Source organism: Nerophis ophidion, linkage group LG27 (genome assembly GCF_033978795.1).
Source record: "Nerophis ophidion isolate RoL-2023_Sa linkage group LG27, RoL_Noph_v1.0, whole genome shotgun sequence".
Classification (NCBI taxonomy): Eukaryota; Metazoa; Chordata; class Actinopteri; order Syngnathiformes; family Syngnathidae; genus Nerophis; species Nerophis ophidion.
The window spans coordinates 5,838,752-5,859,579 of record NC_084637.1 but is presented as its reverse complement, the minus strand read 5'-3'; the positions used below and the strand labels follow the sequence as shown (position 1 = coordinate 5,859,579).

At 38.0% G+C, this 20,828-nt stretch overlaps 1 protein-coding gene across 1 annotated transcript in view; it reads left to right on the top strand.

The window, feature by feature from the left end:
- calcrlb (calcitonin receptor-like b) overlaps positions 1-20,828 on the top strand; it is a 49,498-nt gene that overhangs the window by 11,732 nt on the left and 16,938 nt on the right. The window contains exons 2-11 of the mRNA XM_061889006.1: positions 514-621; positions 706-859; positions 929-1,039; positions 4,806-4,918; positions 4,999-5,090; positions 12,536-12,662; positions 12,752-12,905; positions 12,988-13,048; positions 13,120-13,186; positions 19,210-19,428. Coding sequence (XP_061744990.1) covers positions 562-621; positions 706-859; positions 929-1,039; positions 4,806-4,918; positions 4,999-5,090; positions 12,536-12,662; positions 12,752-12,905; positions 12,988-13,048; positions 13,120-13,186; positions 19,210-19,428 — 1,158 coding nt within the window. The 5' untranslated portion in view covers positions 514-561. The remainder of the gene's footprint in view (positions 1-513; positions 622-705; positions 860-928; positions 1,040-4,805; positions 4,919-4,998; positions 5,091-12,535; positions 12,663-12,751; positions 12,906-12,987; positions 13,049-13,119; positions 13,187-19,209; positions 19,429-20,828) is intronic.

The following is a 20,828-nucleotide window of genomic DNA, read 5'->3' as shown; positions in this document are numbered from 1 at the left end:
CAACAAGATTCGGAATCCAATAGTCAGGTGCCCGAAGATTCCCATCCATCCATCCATTTTCTACCGCTTATTCCCTTTCGGGGTCGCGGGGGGCGCTGGTATCTCAGCTACAATCGGGCGGAAGGCAGGGTACACCCTGGACAAGTCGCCACCTCATCGCAGGGCCAACACAGATAGACAGACAACATTCACACTCACATTCACACACTAGGGACCATTTAGTGTTGCCAATCAACCTATCCCCAGGTGCATGTCTTTGGAAGTGGGAGGAAGCCGGAGTACCCGGAAGGAACCCACGCAGTCACGGGGAGAACATGCAAACTCCACACAGAAAGATCCCGAGCCTGGATTTGAACCCAGGACTGCAGGAACTTCGTATTGTGAGGCAGACGCACTAACCCCTCTGCCACCGTGAAGCCACCGAAGATTCCCACTTCTAGCTAACAGGCGGTGGCAAATGTAAATGTAAATAAATGAATGTCCGTGGAATCACTTTTATTTGTCTTTTTAAAGGTGGAAAGCGAATTTCTGTGAACTCCTGACTTCCATCTGCCTTGAAACATGAATCGGTCAGCACAAATGGACTTGATGTTCCTCCTTTTGATGTTCTCCCAGAACAAGGTTAGTAAAGATGATCACACACAATATAGTATTTTATCATTAATTATTGATGGCATTAATTCATGTTGTTACAATCATGTCCAGCTGCTTCTGGCCGAAAACTCGGAAGATGGCTACCAGGAACATCTCAACCATATCGGCGAGCATCAGGCCACACGCAACCAAATAGCCATGGCCCAGTACCAGTGCTTCCAGCGGATGGTGAGAGAAGACTGGTACCGCAGTAGCAAAATGACGGGTGAGGTGAACATCTGCTGCCCGGGTTCGAACAAAGACAAATATTACATATTTTATATTTTGTCTCCAGTGCCAGTGTGCAACACAACATGGGATGGATGGCTGTGCTGGGATGAAACCGAATTAGGACTCACAGCAGAGCAGGGCTGTCCAGACTACTATAAAGACTTTGACCCCAATGGTAATAATCATTGCTTTTACACCATCTACTTCACATCAGGGGTGTAACGGTACACAGCAATTTTGGTTCGGTACGTACCTCGGAATAGAGGTCACGGTTCGGTTCATTTTCGGTACAGTAAGAAAACAACATTTGGTTATTTATTTACCAAATTTGTAAACAATGGCTTTATCTTTTTAACATTGGGAACACTATAATAATTCTGCCCACGTTAGTCAACATTAAACTGTTGCTCGGATTAAATAAAATGACAAAACTTGTCTTCTACATATAAAAAGTGAAACAGTTTCAAGTCAACTCATCATGCTTGATTTATCACAGCATTTGGTAAGCCTGTGGTTGATTTTTATTATGTAAATGTTATATTTTTATCAACATTTGATAGCAGGGACCCTGCCATTCAAAGCCTTTCTGTCCGTAAAACACACACAAACACACACACACAACACAAAATGAGCTAACGTTACGCTTAAAGCTAATTAACCTTCACCTCAAGCCAGAACTGCGAGCGAGCTGAGCTGCAGTTTAAGTTTCTAGAACAGGGGTAGGGAACCTATGGCTCTAGAACCAGATGTGGCTCTTTTGATGACTGCATCTGTATTTGTCGCCACCTCATATATACAAACTATGTAGATATAAAAAAGCTTGTTGTGAAAAATGAGTTGGAATTTCACAAAAAAAAAAAAGGTCATAATTTCACCAGAAAAAGTAGGAAAAAAAGTTGTAATTTTACTCAACGCAAGTCAAAATGTTCCAAGAAAAACAGAACACTTATGCAATACTAGAATAAATGTTGGAATTGTACTCAATAACAGTCGCAATTTTACAAGAAAAGCTTACAATTTTATGAAGTTGTAATTTTACTCGACATAAGTCACAATTCTATAAGAAAACCATAAAATGTTGGCAATATTATAATAATAATCGGAATTTCACTCGGCAAAATGATGACAAAAGTCATAATTTAACTAAAAAAAATTCACTATTTTACAAGAACAACAAAAAAATTGGTAATACTGTGAAAAAAGTCAGAATTGTATTTGACAAATGTCATCATTTTGCATTAAAAAGTAATAATTTTTAAGGGAAAATATTGCAATATTACAGAAACAGAAATAATATGAGTATTTGTTCCCAATTTTAGAAGAAAAAAGTTCACGCATTGTGAGAAAAAGACTGCTTTTAGTTAATTTATTATTTTCTTTATTTTTTATTTTATTTGTAATTGGTTGTTAATCTTCATTATTTACTTCAAGTTAAGTACAACTTACTCTGGATCCCGAGTCAGTTAAGTACATATTTATTTTATAAATTTTAGCCAAAGAGGGCGCATTTCAATTTCTTTCACACACTTGTTATTACATATGTTGGCCAGAGGGGGAGCACTTTTGAAACCGACACAGTCAATTTGAAAAATTGAAGTAAATAATAAAGATTAAAAAAAAATTATAAACAAACAAACAAAAATAATAACTAAAAGCAGTCTTTTTCTCACAATGTGTCGACTTCTTTCTTATAAAATTGGGAACAATTCTTCATTTTCTTTCTGTTTCTGTAATATTGCAATATTTTCTCTTGTAAAATTATAACTTTTTGTATGTAAAATGGTGACATTTGTCATAAAATTCTGACTTTTATCACATTATTGCCAATTTGTTGTTGTTCCTGTAAAATAGTGAAATTTATTGAGTCAAATTATGACTTTTATTATGTAAATGTTATATTTTTATCAACATGTGATAGCAGGGACCCTGCCATTCAAAGCTTTTCTATCCGTAAAACACACACAAACACACACACAACACAAAATGAGATAACGTTCCGCTTAAAGCTAATTAGCCTTCACCTCAAGCCAGAACTACGAGCGAGCTGAGCTGCAGTTTAAGTTTCTAGAACAGGGGTAGGGAACCTATGGCTCTAGAACCAGATGTGGCTCTTTTGATGACTGCATCTGTATTTGTCGCCACCTCATATATACAAACTATGTAGATATAAAAAACCTTGTTGTGAAAAATGAGTTGGAATTTCACCAAAAAAAAAAGGTCATCATTTCACCAGAAAAAGTAGGAAAAAAAGTTGTAATTTTACTCAACGCAAGTCAAAATGTTCCAAGAAAAACAGAACATTTATGCAATACTGGAATAAATGTTGGAATTGTACTCAATAACAGTCGCAATTTTACAAGAAAAGCTTACAATTTTATTAAGTTGTAATTTTACTCGACATAAGTCACAATTCTATAAGAAAACCATAAAATGTTGGCAATATTATAATAATAATCGGAATTTCACTCGGCAAAATCATGACAAAAGTCATAATTTAACTAAAAAAATTTCACTATTTTACAAGAACAACAAAAAAATTGGTAATACTGTGAAAAAAGTCAGAATTGTATTTGACAAATGTCATCATTTTGCATTAAAAAGTAATAATTTTTAAGGGAAAATATTGCAATATTACAGAAACAGAAATAATATGAGCATTTGTTCCCAATTTTAGAAGAAAAAAGTTCACGCATTGTGAGAAAAAGACTGCTTTTAGTTAATTTATTAATTTTTTTATTTTTTATTTTATTTGTAATTGGTTGTTAATCTTCATTATTTACTTCAAGTTAAGTACAACTTACTCTGGATCCTGAGTCAGTTAAGTACATATTTATTTTATAAATTTTAGCCAAAGAGGGCGCATTTCAATTTCTTTCACACACTTGTTATTTCATATGTACCATGTCTGCTTTAGCACCGCCAGTAAATAGCATGTTAGCATCGATTAGCGTAGCATGTTAGCATCGATTAGCTGGCAGTCAACATCAACAAAACTCACCTTTGTGATTTCGTTGACTATCGTTGCAAATGCATCTGCAGGTTATCCATACATCTCTGTGCCATGTCTGTCTTAGCATCGCCGGTCAAAGGTGGAGACACTCTGGTACATTCAATGGGGGTCTGGCGGCAGATTTCTTGCCACTTTGGCATCTTCTTGCCAGTGGTGCAACTTGAATCCCTCCCTGTTAGTGTTGTTACACCCTCCGACAACACACCGTCGAGGCATGATGTCTCCAAGGTTCCAAAAAATTGTCGAAAAAACGGAAAATAACAGAGCTGAGACCCGGTGTTTGTAATGTGAAAATTAAAATGGTGGGTGTGTTACCTCGGCGACGTCACATTCTGACGTCATCGCCTCCAGCGCGATAAACAGAAATGCGTTTAATTCGCCAAAATTCACCCATTTAGAGTTCGGAAATCGGTTAAAAAAATATACGGTCTTTTTTCTGCACCATCAAGGTATATATTGACGCTTACATAGGTCTGGTGATAATGTTCCCCTTTAAGACTTTAGCTTACATTCCTACTTCACATTGTTATGGCTTTTTAAGAACTACTCTAAACAAGATATGGTTTCCATAAAACAACAATACGGGAGGGTAAGCAGACTCCCAATGGCGGAATAAATCAGAGCCAGGCTTGGGGCCGTAGTTAGCATGCTCGCCTCTCATGCCGGCGACCTGTATGTAAGCTGTGAAAATCTGCTGTACAGTACGTGTGCTTGGGTCATATTTTTAGGAACAGTAATACAAATACTTACAATAATGCTCAAAAACTTTATGACAAACCAACTTAAAACAATTAATGAATTAATTAATTAGAATGACCCCTTTTAAATTTACAAACACTATACATTTTTGCATTTTTAATGTTCCATGACTTCAAATGCGTTTAGTGCATGTTTGGATTACATTTCACCGTAAGTCTGTGTTGGCTGACAGCAATGGCGTCCAAAGTCTGCACGGAAACGGGCGAGTGGGGCCGCCATCCGGAGAGCAACCGGACCTGGACAAACTTTACCAACTGTAAAGCCAACACAACACAGCACGGCACGGTGAGAGCAAATCAAGCACACATTGAACCCATGTGTGCTATTTTCTGCAAAAAATGACAAACTTTGTTATTTCCTTGAAGGCGGCGATGACTCACTTCTACCTGGTCATGATTGGCCACGGACTTTCGCTGGTCTCATTGATAATATCACTGGCGATATTCTTCCATTTTAAGTAAGTGCATCACTGGTTCCCCCATCTATTTGTATGTGGGGGGGGGGGGGGGTATGTTCTTGTATTTCTACCCTTCTTGAGACACTAACAAGAAAAAGTACCTTCCATATGAGGACCGGTGAACAAGTTAGGACATAAATCATGGTCCCGATACGGAAAACCATTGCATCTAATAGAGAATGTCTCATTTGCACCCCTCACTCTGCAAAATTATGACAAAAGTCATAATTTAACTAAAAAAAATGTCACTATTTTACAAGAACAAAAAAAAAAATTGGCAATACTGTTAAAAAAGTCAGAATTGTATTTGTCGCCACCTCATATATACAAACTATGTAGATATAAAAAAGCTTCTTGTGAAAAATGAGTTGGAATTTCACCAAAAAAAAGGTCATAATTTCACCAGAAAAAGTAGGAAAAAAAGTTGTAATTTTACTCAACGCAAGTCAAAATGTTCCAAGAAAAACAGAACATTTATGCAATACTAGAATAAATGTTGGAATTGTACTCAATAACAGTCGCAATTTTACAAGAAAAGCTTACAATTTTATGAAGTTGAAATTTTACTCGACATAAGTCACAATTCTATAAGAAAACCATAAAATGTTGGCAATATTATAATAATAATCGCAATTTCACTCGGCAAAATGATGACAAAAGTCATAATTTAACTAAAAAAATTTCACTATTTTACAAGAACAACAAAAAAATTGTCAATATTGTGATAAAATTCAGAATTTTATTTGACAAATGTCACCATTTTGCATTAAAAAGTAGTAATTTTAAGGGAAAATATTGCAATATTACAGAAACAGAAATAATATGAGCATTTGTTCCCAATTTTAGAAGAAAAAAGTTCACGCATTGTGAGAAAAAGACTGTTTTTAGTTAATTTATTATTTTTTTGACATTTTTTTCATTTGTAATTGTTTTTTAATCTTCATTATTTACTTCAAGTTAAGTACAACTTACTCTGGATCCCGAGTCAGTTAAGTACATATTTATTTTATAAATTTTAGCCAAAGGGCGCATTTCAATTTCTTTCACACACTTGTTGTTACATATGTTGGCCAGAGGGGGAGGACTTCAAATTTTTACACACACTTGTTATTTCATATGTTGAACAGAGGGGGAGCACTTTTGAAACCAACACGGTCAATTTGAAAAATTGAAGTAAATAATAAAGATTAAAAAAACAATTATAAACAAACAAACAAAAATAATAACTAAAAGCAGTCTTTTTCTTACAATGTGTCGACTTCTTTCTTATAAAATTGGGAACAATTCTTAATTTTTTTTCTGTTTCTGTAATATTGCAATATTTTCTCTTGTAAAATTATAACTTTTTTTCATGTAAAATGGTGACATTTGTCATAGAATTCTGACTTTTATTACATTATTGCCAATTTGTTGTTGTTCCTGTTAAATAGTGAAATTTCTTGAGTAAAATTATGACTTTTGTCATCATTTTGCCAAGTAAAATTCCGGATATTATTATATTGCCAAAATTTCAAAGTCTTCTTATAAAACCGAGACTTTTGTCGAGTAAAATGACGACTCTTTTCACAAAATTGCCAACATTTTAAGGTTTTCTTCTAAAATTGCGACTGTTTTGAGTAAAATTCCAACTTTTATCACAATATTGCACTTGCGTTGAGTAAAATGTTGACTTTTATTATAACACTCGCAAAATTCAAAGTTTTTCTTGTAATATTGTGACCTTTTTCTCATCAAATTCCAACTCATTTTTCACAACAAGCTTTTTTATGTTTTCATAGTATGTATATACAGTATTATTGATGACACCAACAAGGACAAGTATACCTTCTATATGAGGACCGGTGAACAAGTTAGGACATAAATCATGGTCCCAATACGGAAAACCATTGCATCTAATAGAGAATGTCTCATTTGCACCCCTCACTCTGCAAAATTATGACAAAAGTCATAATTTAACTAAAAAAAAATTCACTATTTTACAAGAACAACAAAAAAAATTGGCAATACTGTGAAAAAAGTCAGAATTGTATTTGTCGCCACCTCATATATACAAACTATGTAGATATAAAAAAGCTTGTTGTGAAAAATGAGTTGGAATTTCACAAAAAAAAGGTAATAATTTCACCAGAAAAAGTAGGAAAAAAAGTTGTAATTTTACTAAACGCAAGTCAAAATGTTCCAAGAAAAACAGAATATTAATGCAATACTAGAATAAATGTTGGAATTGTACTCAATAACAGTCGCAATTTTACAAGAAAAGCTTACAATTTTAGGAAGTTGAAATTTTACTCGACATAAGTCACAATTCTATAAGAAAACCATAAAATGTTGGCAATATTATAATAATAATCGGAATTTCACTCGCCAAAATGATGACAAAAGTCATAATTTAACTAAAAAAATTTCACTATTTTACAAGAACAACAAAAAAATTGTCAATATTGTGATAAAATTCAGAATTTTATTTGACAAATGTCACCATTTTGCATTAAAAAGTAATCATTTTAAGGGAAAATATTGCAATATTACAGAAACAGAAATAATATGAGCATTTGTTCCCAATTTTAGAAGAAAAAAGTTCACGCATTGTGAGAAAAAGACCGCTTTTAGTTAATTTATTATTTTTTTCATTTTTTATTTGATTTGTAATTGGTTTTTAATCTTCATTATTTACTTCAAGTTAAGTACAACTTACTCTGGATCCCGAGTCAGTTAAGTACATATTTATTTGATAAATTTGAGCCAAAGAGGGCGCATTTCAATTTCTTTCACACACTTGTTATTACATATGTTGGCCAGAGGGGGAGGACTTCAAATTTTTACATACACTTGTTATTTCATATGTTGACCAGAAGGGGAGCACTTTTGAAACCGACACGGTCAATTTGAAAAATTGAAGTAAATAATAAGGATTAAAAAAACAAGTATAAATTCTGACTTTTATCACATTGTCAATTTGTTGTTGTTCTTGTAAAATAGTGACATTTCTTGAGTAAAATTATGACTTTTGTCATCATTTTGCCAAGTAAAATTCCGATTATTTTTATATTGCCAAAATTTCAAAGTCTTCTTATAAAACCGAGACTTTTGTCGAGTAAAATGACGACTCTTTTCACAAAATTGCCAACATTTTAAGGTTTTCTTGTAAAATTGCGACTGTTTTGAGTAAAATTCCAACTTTTATCACAATATTGCACTTGCGTTGAGTAAAATGTTGACTTTTATTATAACACTCGAAAAATTCAAAGTTTTTCTTGTAATATTGTGACCTTTTTCTCATCAAATTCCAACTAATTTTTCACAACAAGCTTTTTTATGTTTTCATAGTATGTATATACAGTATTATTGATGACACCAACAAGGACAAGTATACCTTCTATATGAGGACCGGTGAACAAGTTAGGACATAAATCATGGTCCCAATACGGAAAACCATTGCATCTAATAGAGAATGTCTCATTTGCACCCCTCACTCTGCAAAATTATGACAAAAGTCATAATTTAACTAAAAAAATTTCACTATTTTACAAGAACAACAAAAAAATTGGCAATACTGTGAAAAAAGTCAGAATTGTATTTGTCGCCACCTCATATATACAAACTATGTAGATATAAAAAAGCTTGTTGTGAAAAATGAGTTGGAATTTCACAAAAAAAGGTCCTAATTTCACCAGAAAAAGTAGGAAAAAAAGTTGTAATTTTACTCAACGCAAGTCAAAATGTTCCAAGAAAAACAGAACATTTATGCAATACTAGAATAAATGTTGGAATTGTACTCAATAACAGTCGCAATTTTACAAGAAAAGCTTACAATTTTATGAAGTTGTAATTTTACTCGACATAAGTCACAATTCTATAAGAAAACCATAAAATGTTGGCAATATTATAATAATAATCGGAATTTCACTCGGCAAAATGATGACAAAAGTCTCAGCTACAATCGGGCGGAAGGCAGGGTACACCCTGGACAAGTCGCCACCTCATCGCAGGGTAGCTGAGATAGGCGCCAGCGCCCCCCGCGACCCCGAAAGGGAATAAGCAGTAGAAAATGGATGGATGGATGGATGACAAAAGTCATAATTTAACTAAAAAAAATTTCACTATTTTACAAGAACAACAAAAAAATTGGCGATACTGTGAAAAAAGTCCGAATTGTATTTGACAAATGTCATCATTTTGCATTAAAAAGTAATAATTTTAAGGGAAAATATTGCAATATTACAGAAACAGAAATAATATGAGCATTTGTTCCCAATTTTAGAAGAAAAAAGTTCACACATTGTGAGAAAAAGACTGCTTTTAGTTAATTTATTATTTTTTTTATTTTTCATTTTATATGTAATTGGTTTTTAATCTTCATTATTTACTTCAAGTTAAGTACAACTTACTCTGGATCCCGAGTCAGTTAAGTACATATTTATTTTATAAATTTTAGCCAAAGAGGGCGCATTTCAATTTCTTTCACACACTTGTTATTACATATGTTGGCCAGAGGGGGAGGACTTCAAATTTTTACACACAATTGTTATTTCATATGTTGACCAGAGGGGGAGCACTTTTGAAACCGACACAGTCAATTTGAAAAATTGAAGTAAATAATAAAGATTAAAAAAACAATTATAAACAAACAAACAAAAATAAAAACTAAAAGCAGTCTTTTTCTCACAATGTGTCGACTTCTTTCTTATAAAATTGGGAACAATTCTTAATTTTCTTTCTGTTTCTGTAATATTGCAATATTTTCTCTTGTAAAATTATAACTTTTTTTATGTAAAATGGTGACATTTGTCATAAAATTCTGACTTTTATTACATTATTGCCATTTTTTTGTTGTTCCTGTAAAATAGTGACATTTTTTGAGTAAAATTATGACTTTTGTCATCATTTTGCCAAGTAAAATTCCGATTATTATATCTCTCTAATAGAGAATGTCTCATTTGCACCCCTGGGGGTGAAATAGATATGACAAAATTAGGGTGGTCTCAAAAAAGAAGTATTTTTCAAATTGACTGTGTCGGTTTCAAAAGTGCTCCCCCTCTGGTCAACATATGAAATAACAAGTGTGTGTAAAAATTTGAAGACCTCCCCCTCTGGCCAACATATGTAACAACAAGTGTGTTAAAGAAATTGAAATGCGCCCTCTTTGGCTAAAATTTATAAAATAAATATGTACTTAACTGACTCGGGATCCAGAGTAAGTTGTACTTAACTTGAAGTAAATAATGAAGATTGAAAACCAATTACAAATAAAAAAAATTCAAAACAATAAAAAATTAACTAAAAGCGGTCTTTTTCTCACAATGCGTGAACTTTTTTCTTCTAAAATTGGGAACAAATGCTCATATTATTTCTGTTTCTGTAATATTGCAATATTTTCCCTTAAAATGATTACTTTTTAATGCAAAATGATGACATTTGTCAAATACAATTCTGACTTTTTTCACAGTATTGCCAATTTTTTTGTTATTCTTGTAAAATTGTGAAATTTTTTGGGTTAAATTATGACTTTTGTCATCATTTTGCCGAGTGAAATTCCGATTATTATTATAATATTGCCAGCATTTTATGGTATAATTGTGACTTATGTCGAGTAAAATTACGACTTCATAAAATTGCCAAAATTGTAAGCTTTTCTTGTAAAATTGCGACTGTTATTGAGTACAATTCCAACATTTATCCTAGTATTGCATAAAAGTTCAGTTTTTCTTGGAACATTTTGACTTGCGTTGAGTAAAATTACAACTTTCTTTCCTACTTTTTCTGGTGAAATTATGACCTTTTTTGTGTGAAATTCCAACTCATTTTTCACAACAAGCTTTTTTATATTTACATAGTTTGTATATAATATTAATGTTTGTACAAACACATCTTTATATATCTCGAAAGGGTGGTCCTAAAGAGGTAGGCATTTTTTGGAGGTCTCAAGAAGGTAAGAAATACAGGAATGTGTGTGTCCTGTGCCCACGAGATTTTGATGTGTTTATGATACAGAATCTAATTGGGACGGTCCAAGTTTAATATCCATCCATCCATCTTCTTCCGCTTATCCGAGGTTGGGTCGCGGGGGCAGCAGCCTAAGCAGGAAACCCCAGACTTAACTCTCCCCAGCCGCTTCATCCAGCTCTTCCCGGGGGATCCCGAGGCGTTCCCAGGCCAGCCGGGAGACATAGTCTTCCCAACGTGTCCTGGGTCTTCCCCGAGGGAGATGCCCTAAACACCTCCCTAGGGAGGCGTTGGGGTGGCATCCTGACCAGATGCCCGAACCACCTCATCTGGCTCCTCTCCATGTGGAGGAGCAGCGGCTTTACTTTGAGCTCCTCCCGGATTTTAGAGCTTCTCACCCTATCTCCAAGGGAGAGTCCCACCACCCGGCGGAGGAAACTCATTCCGGCCGCTTGTACTCGTTATTTTGTCCTTTCGGTCATAACCCAAAGCTCAAGACCATAGGTGAGGATGGGAACGTAGATCGACCGGTAAATGGAGAGCTTTGCCTTCCGGCTCAGCTCCTTCTTCGCCACAACGGATCGATACAGCGTCCGCATTACTGAAGACGCCGCACCGATCCGCCTGTCGATCTTACGATCCACTCTTCCCTCACTCGTGAACAAGACTCCGAGGTACTTAAACTCCTCCACATGGGGCAAGATCCCCTCCCCAAACCCGGAGATGGTAGTCCACCCATGAACCATGAACTCGGACTTAGAGTCCACACTCGGCTGCGAACCGATCCAGTGAGAACTGAAGATCTTGGCCAGATGAAGCCATCAGGACCACATCATCTGCAAAAAGCAGAGACCTAATCCTGCGGTCACCAAACCGGAACCCCTCAACGCCTTGACTACGCCTAGAAATTCTGTCCATAAAAGTTATGAACAGAATGGGTGACAAAGGACAGCCTGGGCGGAGTCCAACCCTCACTGGAAATGTGTCCGACTTACTGCCGGCAATGCGGACCAAGCTCTGGCACTGATCATACAGGGAGTGAACTGACACAATCAGACAGTCCGATACCCCATACTCTCTGAGCACTCCCCACAGGACTTCCCGGGAGACACGGTCCAATGCCTTCTCCAAGTCCACAAAGCACATGTAGACTGGTTGGGCAAACTCCCATGCACCCTCAAGAACCCTGCCCAGAGTATAGAGCTGGTCTACCGTTCCACGACCAGGACGAAAACCTCCCGAATCCGAGGTTCGACTATCCAGTACACCTGAATAGACCTTACCGGGACAAAGGGCACATTTGGCCAAGTCCAACCCTCACTGGAAACGGGTCTGACTTACTCCCGGCAATGCAGGGTCTCCTCCCCAACCCGGAGACGGCCCCTCCACCCTTTTCCGGGCAAGGTTTAATAGGGTTCTAAGTATTCGAGTTTCATGTAATCTCCTTCTATTTAAACTTCTTGAATCAACCTGGACCGTACTCAAGCAGAACCTCTCTTCAGGAGTCTGAGCTGCCAGAGGATCACGTTGCACAAGAACCTCTTCGTCTCGTTTGTCCTGAACTCCACGATCACCGTCGTGTGGCTGACAACCGTGGTCAAGAAACAAGGACACACGCATAACGACTCGGTGAGGCATTGTTTTTTCTCTTCCCCTCCAATGGTTGTTTCGTTTCCGGCGATGGTCATGTGGTAATCGTGTCGTCGCCGCCCCCGCAGGCCAGCTGCAAGCTGCTCATGTTCGTCCACCTCTACCTGCTGAGCTGCAACTACTTCTGGATGCTGTGCGAGGGCATCTACCTGCACACGCTGATTGTGGTGGCCGTGTTCGCCGAGAAGCAGCACCTGATGTGGTATTACCTGCTGGGCTGGGGTGAGCTCCGAGCCGTGGGGGGAAAACAAACCCCATCGAGCTTCCTCGGACAAGTCGAAAATGCGATCTGGTCTTTGCGCAGGTTTCCCGCTGGTGCCGGCGGTGTTGCATTCAATAGGACGCCACTGCTACTACAACGACAAGTGGGACTTCTCACAGAACGTTGATGTTAATCGGTTGTTTTCGGGTGTTTTAATGATGTTTGTTTGGACAGATGCTGGGTCAGCTCGGATACTTCCCTTCTGTACATCATCCACGGGCCGATCTGCGCCGCCTTGGTGGTAAGTGTCAAACCCCCGCCTATTCCGTCATGTCTTGTGATCATGTTTTGTTTAGTTATGTTCTGTTTTGCTTAAGACTCTATGGTTCAAAATCATGTTTTGGTAGTGTTTTATCAATGTTATGGGGTGAGTGTCAAAGTTAGTTGTTGACGAACCCCAAGATGCGGAGAAGGAGGCAGGCATTTTGCAGGTAAATATGTTTTACTTAAAATACTAGAACAAAAGGGTACAAACAAAAAGCGCGCACATGGGCGGATAACAAAACTAAGGGAGCTTAACATGGAAGCTAGCAAAAACAAAAGGTCTAGCGTGGAAGCTATCAGGTATCTAGCAGGAAACAAGTTGTACTAGTAAAACGAAAGAACAAACTAGAAGCAAGGAACAAAAAACAGTAAGCTACAAACATCTAACAATTATAGCTTGCCGCTAAGATGCAAAGACACGACACGGTACTGTCTGGCTTTCCCCTGACAGTTTGTCTATGTTTTAGTTTTTTCCTCTGCATTTGTCTTTGTTTCCTCTTTAGTTCCGGTCAAGTGCTCTTCATGGTTATGGGGTTAGTGTTAAAGTTAGTTGTTGACGAAGCCCAAGATGCGGAGAAGGAGGCAGGCATTTTGCAGGTAAATATGATTTAATTAAAATACTAGAAGAAAACCGAACAAAAGACACTAGTGATTTAGGGCTATGTAAGTAAACATTGATTGATTGAAAAGGGTACAAACAAAAAGCGCGCACATGGGCGGATAACAAAACTAAGGGAGCTTAACATGGAAGCTAGCAAAAACAAAAAGGGTCTAGCGTGGAATTGATTAACGTGGACCCCGACTTAAACAAGTTGAAAAACTTATTCGGGTGTTACCATTTAGTGGTCAATTGTACGGAATATGTACTGTACTGTGCAATCTACTAATAAAAGTATCAATCAATCAATCAAAAAGCTATCAGGTATCTAGCAGGAAACAAGTCGTACTAGTAAAATGAAAGAACCAACTAGAAGCAGGGAACAAAAAACAGTAAGCTACAAACATCTAACAAATATAGCTTGCCGCTAAGATGCAAAGACACGACACGGTACTGTCTGGCTTTCCCCTGACAGTTTGTCTATGTTTTAGTTTTTTCCTCTGCATTTGTCTTTGTTTCCTCTTTAGTTCCGGTCAAGTGCTCTTCATGGTTATGGGGTTAGTGTTAAAGTTAGTTGTTGACGAACCCCAAGATGCGGAGAAGGAGGCAGGCATTTTGCAGGTAAATATGTTTTAATTAAAATACTAGAACAAAACCAAACAAAAGGGTACAAACAAAAAACGCGCACATGGGCGGATAACAAACTAAGGGAGCTTTCATGGAAGCTATCAAAAACAAAAAGGGTCCAGCGTGGAAGCTATCAGGTATCTAGCAGGAAACAAGTCGTACTAGTAAAATGAAAGAACCAACTAGAAGCAGGGAACAAAAAACAGTAAGCTACAAACATCTAACAAATATAGCTTGCCGCTAAGATGCAAAGACACGACACGGTACTGTCTGGCTTTCCCCTGACAGTTTGTCTATGTTTTAGTTTTTTCCTCTGCATTTGTCTTTGTTTCCTCTTTAGTTCCGGTCAAGTGCTCTTCATGGTTATGGGGTTAGTGTTAAAGTTAGTTGTTGACGAACCCCAAGATGCGGAGAAGGAGGCAGGCATTTTGCAGGTAAATATGATTTAATTAAAATACTAGAAGAAAACCGAACAAAAGACACTAGTGATTTAGGGCTATATAAGTAAACATTGATTGATTGAAAAGGGTACAAACAAAAAGCGCGCACATGGGCGGATAACAAACTAAGGGAGCTTAACATGGAAGCTAGCAAAAACAAAAAGGGTCTAGCGTGGAATTGATTAACGTGGACCCCGACTTAAACAAGTTGAAAAACTTATTCGGGTGTTACCATTTAGTGGTCAATTGTACGGAATATGTAGTGTGTGAATGCGAGTGTGAATGTTGTCTGTCTATCTGTGTTGGCCCTGCGATGAGGTGGCGACTTGTCCAGGGTGTACCCCGCCTTCCGCCCGATTGTAGCTGAGATAGGCGCCAGCGGCCCCCGTGACCCCGAAAGGGAATAAGCGGTAGAAAATGGATGGATGGATGTACTGTACTGTGCAATCTACTAATAAAAGTATCAATCAATCAATCAAAAAGCTATCAGGTATCTAGCAGGAAACAAGTCGTACTAGTAAAATGAAAGAACCAACTAGAAGCAGGGAACAAAAAACAGTAAGCTACAAACACCTAACAAATATAGCTTGCCGCTAAGATGCAAAGACACGACACGGTACTGTCTGGCTTTCCCCTGACAGTTTGTCTATGTTTTAGTTTTTTCCTCTGCATTTGTCTTTGTTTCCTCTTTAGTTCCGGTTAAGTGCTCTTCATGGTTATGGGGTTAGTGTTAAAGTTAGTTGTTGACGAACCCCAAGATGCGGAGAAGGAGGCAGGCATTTTGCAGGTAAATATGTTTTAATTAAAATACTAGAACAAAAGGGTACAAACAAAAAGCGCGCACATGGGCGGATAACAAACTAAGGGAGCTTTCATGGAAGCTAGCAAAAACAAAAAGGGTCCAGCGTGGAAGCTATCAGGTATCTAGCAGGAAACAAGTCGTACTAGTAAAATGAAAGAACCAACTAGAAGCAGGGAACAAAAAACAGTAAGCTACAAACATCTAACAAATATAGCTTGCCGCTAAGCTGCAAAGACACGACACGGTACTGTCTGGCTTTCCCCTGACAGTTTGTCTATGTTTTAGTTTTTTCCTCTGCATTTGTCTTTGTTTCCTCTTTAGTTCCGGTTAAGTGCTCTTCATGGTTATGGGGTTAGTGTTAAAGTTAGTTGTTGACGAACCCCAAGATGCGGAGAAGGAGGCAGGCAATTTGCAGGTAAATATGTTTTAATTAAAATACTAGAACAAAAGGGTACAAACAAAAAGCACGCACATGGGCGGATAACAAACTAAGGGAGCTTAACATGGAAGCTAGCAAAAACAAAAGGTCTAGCGTGGAAGCTATCAGGTATCTAGCAGGAAACAAGTCGTACTAGTAAAATGAAAGAACAAACTAGAAGCAGGGAACAAAAAACAGTAAGCTACAAACATCTAGCAAATATAGCTTGCCGCTAAGCTGCAAAGACACGACACGGTACTGTCAGGCTTTCCCCTGACAGTTTGTCTATGTTTTAGTTTTTTCCTCTGCATTTGACTTTGTTTCCTCTTTAGTTCCGGTCAAGTGCTCTTATTTTGGTTGAGCTTCCTGTTTGTCTCCCTGTGTGCTGTTGTCACCTCATTGGCGGCTGATTGGCACCTGGCCACACCTGTAGTCAATCAGCCCGCTCCTATGAGGTGACGACAGCACACAGGGAGACAAACAGGAAGCTGAACCAAAATGAGAGCACTTGACAGGAACTAAAGACAGGAGATACTAAACACAGAGGAAACAAAGACAAATGCAGAGGAAAAAACTAAAACATAGACAAACTGTCAGGGGAAAGCCCGACACGACAGGAGCAATAATACATGACACGAGAGCAACATCGACAAGACAAGACAATAATCCAGCACTGACTGGAGGAACAAAGCAGGTAAAAAAGGAGCGGGCTGATTGACACCAGGTGTGACCAGGTGCCAATTAGCCGCACTTGAGGTTAAAACAGCGCACAGGGGAAAAAAACAGGGAAACAGACAAAATAAGAGCGCTGACAGGAAATACTAAACACACACAAAGGAAAAACTAAAACATAGACAAACTGTCAGGGGAAAGCCTGACAGGTACGACACGACAGGAGCAATAATACATGACACGAGAGCAACATCGACAAGACAAGACAACAATAATCCAGCACTGACTGGAGGAACAAAGCAGGTAAAATAGGAGCGGGCTGATTGACACCAGGTGTGACCAGGTGCCAATTAGCCGCACCTGAGGGGAAAACAGCGCACAGGGAAAAAAACAGGGAAACAGACAAAATAAGAGCGCTGACAGGAACTAAGGACAGGAAATACTAAACACACACAAAGGAAAAACTAAAACATAGACAAACTGTCAGGGAAAATCCTGACAGGTACGACACGACAGGAGCAATAATACATGACACGGGAGCAACATCGACAAGACAAGACAATAATCCAGCACTGACTGGAGGAACAAACCAAGTAAAATAGCAGCGGGCTGATTGACACCAGGTGTGACCAGGTGCCAATTAGCCGCACCTGAGGGGAAAACAGCGCACAGGGGAAAAAAACAGGGAAACAGACAAAATAAGAGCGCTGACAGGAACTAAGGACAGGAAATACTAAACACACACAAAGGAAACACTAAAACATAGACAACATTTTTCAACACTGAATACAACTACATTTGTGCATTTTTAAGTATGACCAACATTTTTAGAGTCTAAAAAGTCTCTTAACAACATTGTTATTGTAAAATTTAACTAATAATACATATAACACTTATGAGCTTATGAGATGCGATGCAAGTGTAAGCCACTGTGACACTTTATTATTATTTTTATAAATGTCTAATGATAATGTCAATGAGTGATTTTTAATCACTTCTATGCTGAAATTATAACTAATATTGATACTGTTGTTGATGATATTCATTTTTGTTTCACTACTTTTGGTTTGTTCTGTGTCGTCTTCTCTCAATTGCTCTGTTTATTGCAGTTCTGAGTGTTGCTGGGTCAGGTTCGGTTTTGGAATTTGATTGTATTGTTATGGTATTGATGTGTAGTGGTTTGTTGGATTAATTAAAAAAAAAGAAATCAATAAAAAAAAAAAAGAGAATCGATTCTGAACCGCACAACGTATTCGATTCGATTTGTATTCGAATCAATTTTTTCCCACACCCCTATTAATAAAGTTTCTGCTGGCAACTTTCTGTCAAAACGTGGACTTTGAGGTTTGTTTTATCTGTAAGGCAAAGGAAAGTTGGCCTTTTGCAAGGCGTGAAGGTAAAGACATATTTTATTTTTACACTATAAATACAAAAAAGGCAAACAAAAGGCGCACACAAGGGCGGAAGTACAAAACTTGGCTATAAAAACAAAAACCAGCCCTAAGGCAGAACCTTATGGACAAAAAATAAAACTCGATTACTGTGACATAAAAAAAGAACAGGAGGGGAAACTATGGACAGTATGAGTAACAGGCATGGCATGAAATGAGTAGAGGTAAAGTCGCCAGGCTGACTTCCTGGCGACTTTCGCTTTAAATATGTCAAACTTGGACTAGGATTTGTTTTGCTTCTTCCACGCAAAGAATTATTGGCACGAGCCGGACGAGAGTGTGAGTACATATTTGATTTATTCAAACACTATAATACAAAACAGGAAAACAAAGGGCGTGCACAATGGCGGATAACAAACTAGACTATACTAAAACAAAAATAGGCACAATGGCATGACTATATGTTTTAATTTTCCTGAAGGAACTCACCTGAAGGAATCAATAAAGTACTATCTATCTACATACAAATGAACAAAATACACTAATTGTGGCACAAAACAAACCATAAACTTGCACTGAGGCATCAATACAAAAACTGACGTGGCGTGGTCAAAACAACAAACAGCATGGCATGAAGGTCGGTACATGAAAACGTGGTTAAGTACTCAGAAGGAAAGGTAGGTAGCTAGGTAATGTTGCCAGGACGAGGACAGAAAACGAATGGCTTGAATAATGACTATGGTGATTAGTGACAGGTGTGAGGGCTGAAGGGCTGAAGACCAGGAAACCAGGAAGTGCAAAAACAGAACCGAATGTCCAAGAAACTAAACACAACATGACAAAAACAAAACATAATCCATAGGCGTGACAAAATAATCGACATGATTAGTGACAGGTATGCGAGTGCAAAATGTGAGATAGGTGTGTGACATGAGTACAGGTGAATACTAATGGGTAGTCATGGTAACAAAGCAAACAAGGAAGTGCAAAAACAGGAAAGAATAGAGTCTTAAGCAAAACAGAATATAACTGACTCGCCTTTCTGCCTCAAGGTGAACCTCTTTTTCTTGCTGAACATCGTGCGGGTTCTCATCACCAAGCTGAGAGTGACCCACCAGGCCGAGTCCAGCCTGTACATGAGGGCGGTGAGGGCCACGCTCATCCTCATCCCGCTGCTCGGCATTCAGTTCGTGCTGCTGCCCTACAAGCCTCAGGAGCACTGGGTCTCCGAGATCTATCTCTACATCATGGAGATCCTCATGCATTACCAGGTCGGTACTGAGTCGGAACATAAGGCACGAAGAAAGTGTTCTTCTCCTCAGAGCAGCAAGTGTCAGCTGGGAAAGGGTCCAAGGCAGGGGTGTCCAAACTTATTCCACAGCATAACAAAATATATGGGTTTTATTATTAGGGCCCGCATGGCCCATTGCCAGGGAGTCCTTTGGCAATGGCCAAAGGACATTTTGTTTTTCGTGCGTTTTATTATTAGGGCCCACATGGCCCATTGCTAAAGGACTCCCACAGGGAGTCCTTTGGCAATGGCCAAAGGACCTATTGTTTTTCGTGCGTTTTATTAGGGTCCTTGGTCCATGGCAAAGGACTCCCTGTGGAGTCCTTTGCCATGGGCCAAGGACCCTATTGAAATTGCTGTGTTTTATTATTATTCCGCACCTACGCGCTGTAATTTGACCCCCTTAACATGCTTCAAAACACACCAAATTTGACACACACGTCGGTATAGCAAACCTTCCCAACATATTAAGCAACCAATCCCCCAAAATGAAAATTGCGCTCTAGCGCCCCCTGGGAAAAAATTACAGACAAAACTGCATGTAACTTCTGTTAGGAATGTCATAGCGGCACGAAACAAAAACTCCTATGTAGGTCTCACTTAGACCCAATTTTCATACACTCACTTCTTTCAGCAAAAATATACAGGATGTTGGCAAAAACCCCTTCAAAATAACATTTTTGCAAAAAAATGCAATTTTGCCTCTTTGCGCTGTAATTTGACCCCGTTAAAATGCTTCAAAAGTCACCAAACTTGGCGCACACATAAGGACTGGAGAATATTGCGATCTAATGAAAAAACCAAACCCCAAAACTCAAAATGGCGCTCTATCGAATTTTTTATTAAAATACAGAAAAAACTGCTCCTAGGAACAGAAAACAGATAAAACTGCTTGTAACTTCCGGTAGGAATGTCGGACAGACATGAAACAAAAACCTCAATGTAGGTCTCACTTAGACCTACGTTTTAATAACTGACATCCTTCAGCAAAAATCAACAGGAAGTTAAAAATCACCCCTTCAAAATAAAAGTTTTGTAAACACCCGTCACCTTTTTTCAAACGTTATCTCCTCTGAGCCCGTTTGTCGTTTCTGCGTCAAACTTAAACAGGAGAGATTTTGAACCCTTCTGAATAAAGGTTATCGAAAGAGTTTTGATTACTGCTCCGGTTTTGAGTTTATGACCCTTCAAAGATCAACTGCGCTGATGCTCCTGCGCTGCTGTTGTCTCAAGATGGCTACTACCACTTGATAAAAGTATTGGGACACTTAGGACTAACACTAGGCAAAAGTATTGGGACACTTATGGCTAACAGTAGACGATGACAATGTGAAATGGAATTAAAGCTTTTTTGTCCTCAAAATTCTACACACAATACCC